This window comes from Sinocyclocheilus rhinocerous, unplaced genomic scaffold (assembly GCF_001515625.1).
Source record: "Sinocyclocheilus rhinocerous isolate Xijiao unplaced genomic scaffold, SAMN03320098_v1.1 scaffold1296, whole genome shotgun sequence".
NCBI classification, from domain to species: domain Eukaryota; kingdom Metazoa; phylum Chordata; class Actinopteri; order Cypriniformes; family Cyprinidae; genus Sinocyclocheilus; species Sinocyclocheilus rhinocerous.
In genome coordinates this window covers 222,751-232,348 of record NW_015659405.1, presented here as the reverse complement: position 1 = coordinate 232,348, position 9,598 = coordinate 222,751, and the positions used below count along the sequence as shown (strand labels likewise).

The window sequence follows — 9,598 nt, the reverse complement described above, 5'->3', positions numbered from 1 at the left end:
TTTTGTGGGGTTTTTTTTTTTTTGGCATGAGAACGGCATGAGAACACCATGTGCCAATTTCACATCCACACACTTAAGAACACCTGTTAGAGCAGAATTCACCCAAAATAAGCTTTTTGTGCAGAACGCATCAGCTCTCGATTAGCTGAGCTGCTGAGTGATTTGTGGTCATTGCTAAAGGAATTTTTATGTATCTGAAAAGCAGTCAGAAAACTGTTTCATGGCAAAAAATCGTGATTTGTTTTCCATTTGTGATCTTAAAAAATTAGCCAAAAATACATTTGTGTGCTTTTGAAGGTGATGAGGGGAACCGAGTGCCAGAATGAAGTTACACTTTCAATGGAGAACTGACTCAAAGTGCTTCTCTTAGCCATGTGTGTGTGTGTGTGTGTGTGTGTGTGTGCGTGTGTGTGTGTGAGAGAGGATGAGAGAGAGAATGAGAGAGGCTCACATGGCAGAGTAATGGAAATTTGTTCATTGCTCTCCAGGCAGCTGTTGTGTCTGGTTCAGAGAGTACAACAGCTCCTGGTTGCCATGGTGTCAGAAGACATGGCCTTACCAACGAGACTGACTCTCACGTGTGTTTACCATCGGAGCACCACATGGCCTTTGTCTTGACTTTTTCTATCTTGCAGTGCTATAAAGCACAGCAGTACGGTTTCTGAAGTAAATTCTGAAAGTGTCTTATCCTCACCAAGGCTGCATTTATTTGATGAAAAATAAAACAAAAACAGCAACATTGCGAAATATTGTTACAGTTTAAAATAACTGTTTTCTATTTGAATATTTCTGATTTGGAAGAAATATTTCTTATTGTTATCAATGTAAAAAATAGTTAATATTTTTATGAAAACCATGATACATTTTTTCAAAAGAGCATTCACATTTTGTTACATAATGTAAAGTAATTTTTTAAAATAAAGTCATTTTTGACAAAATGTTATTCTAAGCATAACTATTTCACGTTATGGTGGGAGCGGAGTCAAAAGTAACAATTTTTATATTATTTTATTTTTATATTAATTTAAACAATTATTATCAAATAATTATATTCATTTATTAACATAATATATCTTAGTGTAGGCTATACATTTAGAGTTTTATAATTCATTATATTCTTGTCGATCCACCAGTTCACATTTACAACTGCGTGTTTTCTGCGTAAAAATAAGGGTCGTTTTTGGCTTATTGAAAAATTCTAATTCATTCTCTGCCAGCAGGTGGCGCTTTTCCTCTTAGCCATGTGTGTGTGTGTGTGTGTGTGTGTGTGTGCGTGTGTGTGTGTGAGAGAGGATGAGAGAGAGAATGAGAGAGGCTCACATGGCAGAGTAATGGAAATTTGTTCATTGCTCTCCAGGCAGCTGTTGTGTCTGGTTCAGAGAGTACAACAGCTCCTGGTTGCCATGGTGTCAGAAGACATGGCCTTACCAACGAGACTGACTCTCACGTGTGTTTACCATCGGAGCACCACATGGCCTTTGTCTTGACTTTTTCTATCTTGCAGTGCTATAAAGCACAGCAGTATGGTTTCTGAAATAAAAAGTGAAAATCTACCAGCGGGGACTAACAGAGTCATGCTAACCTGAATAACCTATATATTACACAAGTTTGTGGACGGTGAGATTTTTTTTTTTTTATGTTTTTCACAGAATTGTCTTATGTTAACCAAGGCTGCATTTATTTGATGAAAAATAAAATAAAAACAGCAATGAGAGCTATTAAATATTATTATATCATTGTGAAATATGATTAAATCATTCTAATTTGGTGCTCAAGAAATATTTATAATTATTATCAAAGTTGAAAACAGTTGTGCTGCTTAATATTTTTATGGAAACCATGGTACATTTTTTTATTTCAGGATTCTTTGATCAATCGAAAGTTCAAAATAATACCATACAGCATTCATATTTTGTTACATCATATAAAGTATTTTTTTATATAAAGTCATTTTTGATCAATGTATTGCTTTTTTGGCTTGTTGAATAAAAATATTAATTAAAAAAATCTTAAATTGCCCCCAAACTTTTATTAATCAAGGACTGTAAGTCAATAGTTTTACGTTGCACTTTCTTTGATTCAATTACATCATTTGCTGTTCAGTAGATAACTCTTAAAATAATTGAAGTAGACACATTTGTTTTTTGTATGATTTTAATGACTTTTTATCAGTAATTAAAGAGTTTATAACACTGTGCTCAGAGCTCTTTACTTTTTTTTAAAAATCCCTATGGAGAAAATGAACGGAAAACTCTGTGATTTAGGTCAACCATTCAAAATATTATACTTTAAAGCCATTTTAAAGCCATTTCAAAGTAAATCACGTCAAATCACATAGATTTATCAGTCTGTAATTGTCACGTTCTCTGTGTCTCCACAGCCTCACCACACCCCAACCTCGGTGGGAAGCCGTGTTTGAAGCTGAAGGTGTACGTCAAGCCTACGAGTAAGTATATCCCAGTGTCTGCGCTCTGTCCATTTATGTTATTTGTGAACCTGGACCAGTCATAAGGGTCAATTTTTCGAAATTGAGATTTATACATCACCTGAAAGCTGAATAAATAAGCTTTCAATTGATGCATGGTTTGTTAGGATAGGACAATATTTGGCCGAGATACAACTATTTGAAAATCTGGAAAAATCTGGAATCTGAGGGTGCAGAAAAATCTAAATATTGAGAAAATCGCCTTTAAAGTTGTCCAAATGAAGTCCTTAGCAATGCATATTACTAATCAAAAATTAAGTTTTAATATATTTACAGTAGGAAATTTACAAAATATCTTCATGGAACATGATCTTTACTTAATATCCTAATGATTTTTGGCATAAAAGAAAAATCTATAATTTTTCAAAAACAAATATACCCAGCGACTTAAGATTGGTTTTGTGGTCCAGGGTCACATTTATGGTGATACTTGCAAATCAGTACCAGGAATCTCACATCCCAGTCCTCGTGTCCAGCTTGATTTAACCCAGCAGGTCAACCCTGGGAATTCTGGGGACACCTGTATTAACTCCAGTGATGGGTGAAGTGCTTAGCTTTGTGAAATTTATGTACAGGAACTTCGTTCCCATTGCTGTAGATCTCCACTGATGACTAAGACAGCTTGTTTTATGAGGCTGAAGGTTTTATGGGGCCGATCATTCATGATACCAGAAACAGTGGTTTAGTGTTGCCCCTTGAGGGCACTTGCTGGAGGAAGTTGTTATCTCACACAGGCCAGATAACAATCAAAAACTTTGACCTGCAACTAATTAAGCCAAGCAGGTCCGGACACTAAGAGACCTGGAGGGGCTCCCACACATGAGCCACCGACACCAGGATAGCCTGCAGTTAAACAGAGAGGTCTTGGTTTGTTTAACCCTTCGTCACAGGTAGAAATGCCAGCTATGGGTAACACCGCTTAAATCATTCTCCCTCATGACTGCGACGTGTCAGACACATCCAGAAAATATGTTCACTAAGCCAGGCTATAATATACAGCCTTTGCATTTATCTCACCTGCTCATCCTCAAGAACCTGGAAAATAGTCAGAAGTAAAAACACAGGTATGCTGCAAGAGGTGGACGTGAAAAGTTGCAGAGTGATGTTTTGAATGCTGTCATGGCATTTTTCTTACACTTGTTTAGATGAAAAGAAGGCTTTCGATATATTTTATAAGGTTTTAAAACCTTATAAACATTTTAAAAGGTTCAGTAGGGACGTTTCCCCAGTAAGGTTGAGAATTGAGAGCCAGTTCTTATGCAATAGACAATGTATATATTTAGGTCCATGGCTTGACATGACCTGATATCATAAAGAAAAAATGGTTACACTTTATTTCAATAGTCCACTCTAGGCATTCTTCTAACAATAAGTACATGGCAACCACTCTCACTAGAATATTAGTAGACTGTTAGGTTAGGGTTAGTAGAATAAGTTGACATGTACTTGCAAAGTTACTTGTAGTCAGTAGAATATGTGTTGGGTGACTGTCAAAATAAAATGTTAGCAGATATTAAGCAGACAGTCTACTAATACTCTAATGACTGCTTGTTAACAAGTAGTTACAAAGTTACTTATAGGATGTCTAAACTGGACTATCAAACCTAAATAAGTAGGTAGTTTAACATAATCTTAAAATTTAAAAAAAATTAGCATTTGAAAAACGTTTATCCACCAAATAATGTCGACCAAGTGTTGTGCAACCAACATGTAGAAAAAAAAAAAACATCAAACAGGAAATGATGTCATAGATTGGACCCCTCATGACTGTGTGTCAAGCTCAATACATTTCCAAAAACAAAAGATAAATCAATCTTATCAGGAAAAGCAAAGATGGTTCAGGTTGTAAAATGTGGTTAGACTCACCAAAGACGTTATGATATTCATTAATAATTTTTGATATTATTAAAATATAATTTTTACATCCCGAGATATATTTAAAAACTTTCCATAAATAAACAAACAAACACTGAGATTTGTACATTGATATAGGTTGTAAAGGAAAATGTTACAACCTTTTATTTGGTTAAACCACATGACATTTTAGAGTCATTAAAGGGATTCACCCAAAAGTGTAAATTCTGTCATCACAGAATTTTCTTTTTTGGGAGAACTATTCCTTTAAATCTAAACTTTTCTAAACATTTTCAAAACCGCATGAAACCAACATAAATACTCTATATTTCTTAGAACTTGTAATGTGGAATCTGAAAATGTGTAGTTTGAGATTCATTCATGTTTATGAAATCATTAAGAAAAGTGAATCGGAATCACAAAATCACATTAAATTCCTTACAATTCCCATCCCTAATTTCCAGAGTCATCATTTAGGGGTCGTGCCAGTTTGGAGGAGAAACCTCAGCTCATATGACAGCCCATTAGCGTGATGTAATTGTTAGCAAACAGAAGTGTTCCAGAGAGCGGTTCAGACAATCACATGCAAATTGAAATAACGATTCACCTCTCACTCTATCATTTATCTGTTTACAAGAGCACTCGTGACTCCATCCAGCTTCTCAGAGATAATGTACACTGCCTTTCACAGCGATTAGATCTCATGAGAGCGTGAGAGTCAAAAACTGACTTTAGTTGATTGTTTGAATTAGAAAGTTGTTGCGAAGGCCTTAATGTTGTTTCATTGGGATGTGGGCTTTGGGGTGTTTTCATTAAATATTTATATGTGCATATCCAGGATGGAAAGTCACGAAAAGAACAACCGATGCATCCGCCGTGACCCCTCTGTGTCTTTGTTTATATTCCTGCTCTCTGACGGGGTGGAATCCTAGTCTTGTTGTGGACACAAGGGTTAATCTAAACCCCAGACTCCATTTTAATGTCTTTAGGGATCAAGAGAAGAGAATTGTTGGACCTGAGACAAAAGCCCAATGAAAGGCAGGCTGGGAAAAAGTACAAGCATGGACCAGGGACTAGAAGAGGCGGCAATTAGAGAGTAAAGAATGCAGAGCCTTTACACAGAAGATTCATCCTATTTCACATATAATGGTGCACAAACATTTTTAAAATACATACAGTACCTGTTCAAAAGTACTCTTTTATTTATCAAAAGTATTTTTACTGATCATAAATCATAACTACATTACAAAAAAAAACTCTTGTATTTTTAAACATTTTAAAATGTAAAATATTCCTGTGATGCAAAGCTGAATTGTCAGCATCATTACTCCAGTCTTCAGTGTCACATGATCCTTCAGAAAGCATTATAATATGCTGATTTGATGCTTAATAAACATTTATTATTATTATCAATGTTAAACAGTAATGCTGATGAATAATATTGTGGAAAGTGTGATTTTTTTCAGGATTCTTTGATTAATAGAAAGTTCAAGAGAACAACATTTATTTGAAACAGAAATCATACACACAAACACACACACTCACTCTATCATTTATCTGTTTACAAGAGCACTCGTGACTCCATCCAGCTTCTCAGGGATGATGTACACTGCCTTTCACAGCGATCAGATCTCACGAGAGTGTGAGAGTCAAAAACTGACTGAAGTTTAGTTGATTGTTCAAATTCCAATTCACGGTTCTCAACTTTTGTCCACCGTCGGGCTTCAGAGGTGTAGAAATTTGTTGCAAAGGCCCGAATATTGTTTCATTGGGGTGTGGGCTTTGGGCTGTTTTCATGAAATATTTATATGTGCGTATCCAGGATGGAGAGTAGCAAAAAGAACAACAGATGCCTGTCAGAGAAAAGCTTTATCATCCACCGTGACCCCTCCATGTCTTTGTTTATTCTCCTGCTCTCTGACGGAGTGGAATCCTAGTCTTGTTGTGGACACATGGGTTAATCTAAACCCCAGACCCCATTTTAATGTCTGTAGGGATCAAGGAAGGGAATTGTTGGACCGGAGACAAAAGCCCAATGAAAGGCAGACTGGGAAAAAGTGCAAGGATGGGCCAGGGGCTAGAGGAGGCGGCAATGAGGGAGTAAAGAATGCAGAGCCTTTACACTGAAGCTCTGTCCCATTTTTCATAACGACAAGATGAAGATGTCCAAATCTGAGTGAAAATATAGAGTATTAAAGGTATGATGAAGCAAGGGTTCTTGTGGCAGATCTCTTACTAATAATAAAATATTAAAATAATTTGTAATGAACCATAATTGCAACATAGAAGCCTAATATGTTAAAAAATATTGCATATATTTTAAATCTAGACTATAAAACACCGGACCGAATCATATGATCTGCCCCTGCAATTAATATTTCATATGATCAGTAAAAACCCCATAATCCTTTGCTGTTGTTTTCTAGATGATTTTCTAGTTTTCTACTGTAAGTAATGTGGAGCAGACAGGAAGAGGCAAAGGTGCAACAGTAACAAAAATTATGGATTATGATTATTAATCTGCAATTGTTTCTTTTTCTTTCTTTGTCAGATGACTCTCTGTACGAGTCTCCAGAGCCGTTCCTGACAGATGACTCCAGCGGTGGTTGGGCATTAACGCCCAGTCTGTGGCTCATGCTTCCGCTGCTTCTGCTCCTGTGCCCCTCATAGCATTATAACCCTCTGAGTCTGATCACACCCACCCAACCTGCCCCGCCCCATCATGCATCACAATGACACGTCCCGCCCCTTCAGTTCTGGAGTCCAGCCAAGAGACGTTGATATGGATTTTTACCCAGCCTGCAACCCTGCAGGACATCTGCTAACCAACCCTAATTTGCAATGACAATTATGCTCCGCCCAAATGCCCAAATTTGGGCATTCCTGCATAGGCACTCTTGCTCAACTGACAAAGACATGTGAATTGGCCAGCTTTTTTGAGAGCGCTCTACTTTTCTGCCAACATCCCACCATCATCTGCATGTCAGGAGGCAGATTCAACCGACTGCCATCTGAATCGTTTTGTTTGTCTGCGTTAACCACCTACCTGAGCCTTCACTGTCATCTGAGCTCAATTTTCACTTTTGTGAGAGCATGTGCGAGTGTCTATGCTCGTGTTTGTTTGTGCTCGTGTGAGCATGTATGCCGATGTTCGCATATGAACAGATGTACAGAGCAGTCACAGTCCCTTACAAAATTACTAGAAAAAACTTGTTCCATTACTCACTGAGAGAAGAAGACAGTTCTATCTGTGAATCTGCCAAAGACACTACTTAAAATTTTTTAATAAGGGGAGTGGGGACAATATTGGCTTTGGTAAGAGATTACATGCAACCATGGAACATTTCAGGCTTTTAGAGTCATGAGAGGGGAGTGACGACAGTGTAGATTTTTCTATTATGATCTTTTTTTGTCATACAAAAAAACAAGAATGTTGCATAGATTAAAAAAAAAAAAAAAAGAAGCTAAAAATGGCCTTTTTTCACTGGTGCTCAATCTGAAATGAGTTTGTCCGTCTTGAACTGCAAAAAAAATAATTTTCTTAGTTGGTATTTTCGACTTGTTTTCCAGTAAAAATATTGTATAACAAGTTACATTTACATTTATAAACAAAAATTGTATAAGATTTATTATTTCAAATAATAGTCTTACATAGGGATGCACCGAAATGAAAATTCTGGATGCTCTTGGCCGAAAACAAAAAACGAAAATGAAAGTAACACAAAATTGAACAGAAAATATATTAATATTAAATATCAATATATTCTTTTTATTCAGTTCTATACAACAGAATCTGATTTAACTGATTTTTTTTATTATTATTATCCAAATACAGTCCTTCAAAGCTATTATTATCAGAGCATGTGAGCAGAGCATATAGCGTCAGGAGAGGCTAGCGTTGCCCAGTACAGCTGTATTACACCATGTTACAGCACGGTAGCAATGATGCAAACAGGAACAAGTATACTACATAGAAATTTACTGTCGTTGCGTTATTTCAGCGGACTTTGCTTTTCCGTTGAGCATGTGCGGTGCATGATTGTAAAGCTTTTTGAGCATACAGCAATACACAATAAAGCGCTATATAAATCTCTCATTCATTCATTCATACATGAGTGGAGCGTTCACATGGGCTGTGAGCAACTTAACGGAACGCACATTCATAGAGCGGAATATTGAGCGGAGTGTCACACTGCACAGTGATCACAGTGGCTATAGAGCAGTGTTAATTTTGTTGCCGAAAAATTTTCATCAACGACATTTTCTCACCGACGAAAATGAGATGATAACGGAGTGAAAAATTTAAGGGGGTCTGAATACTTTCCGTACCCACTGTATATATATAATAACAATAAAAAAAACATGGCACCAGACCAAATCATATGATCTGCCCCTGCAATTAATATTTCCTGTGATCAGTAAAAACCCTATAATCCATGCTGTTGTTTTCTAGTTGGTTTTCTACTGTAAGTAATGTCGAGCAGACAGGAGGAGGCAACAGTAACAAAAAATATGAATTATGATTATTAATGTGATTGAGCGGAGTGTCACACTGCACAGTGATCACAGTGGCTATAGAGCAGTGTTAATTTTGTTGCCGAAAAATTTTCATCAACGACATTTTCTCACCGACGAAAATGAGATGATAACGAAATAAAAACTCGTTTTGAATGACAAAAACTATGACGAAAATCTATTGACATTTTCGTCAACGAATAAAAATGAGACGAAAATGTTAGGGAGAAAAATGTGTTCGATTTTATTATTTCAAATACTAATCTTACATTGAGTGACATTTTATTTACCCTACTGGTAAAAAATTTACACAAGTCAAAAATACAGATTAAGAGAATGTATTTCTGCAGTGTACAGTGCCAAGTGGAAGAGGGATGTCTGTGTCGAAGAAGTGTTTGTTGTCAGGTCAGCTTTCTAACTTTTGTCCCAGCCTGTGTCGCTCTCGTTCTCTTTGTATCTGCCTCTCTCTCTCTCTCTCTTACTTTCTCTCTCTCTCTCTCGCTGTTATTTTTGAATGTGGTCTATTCTATGTGCTGCCCGTCACACATAGATCTCCCACACTTGCACTTGCTCCCTTTATCCGTGCTGAGGAGGGCCGCTGAACGAGAGGCCTCAGGACCCTGAGCGCCCGGTCACTGTGACATTGCTGTGACATCACAGGCTTTGGCGTAAAGACTGCCGGACCGAGGCCTTGCACTGCAAATAGAAACGCTACATGAGACTCCATATGAGGGATTCAAAATC

At 37.0% G+C, this 9,598-nt stretch overlaps 1 protein-coding gene across 1 annotated transcript in view; it reads left to right on the top strand.

The window, feature by feature from the left end:
- Positions 1 to 7,850, top strand: part of LOC107723866 (ephrin-A2) — a 156,724-nt gene extending 148,874 nt beyond the window's left edge. Inside the window, 2 exon segments of the mRNA XM_074560121.1 lie at positions 2,381 to 2,446; positions 6,891 to 7,850. Coding sequence (XP_074416222.1) covers positions 2,381 to 2,446; positions 6,891 to 7,009 — 185 coding nt within the window. The 3' untranslated portion in view covers positions 7,010 to 7,850.
- The last annotated feature ends 1,748 nt before the right edge of the window (positions 7,851 to 9,598 follow it).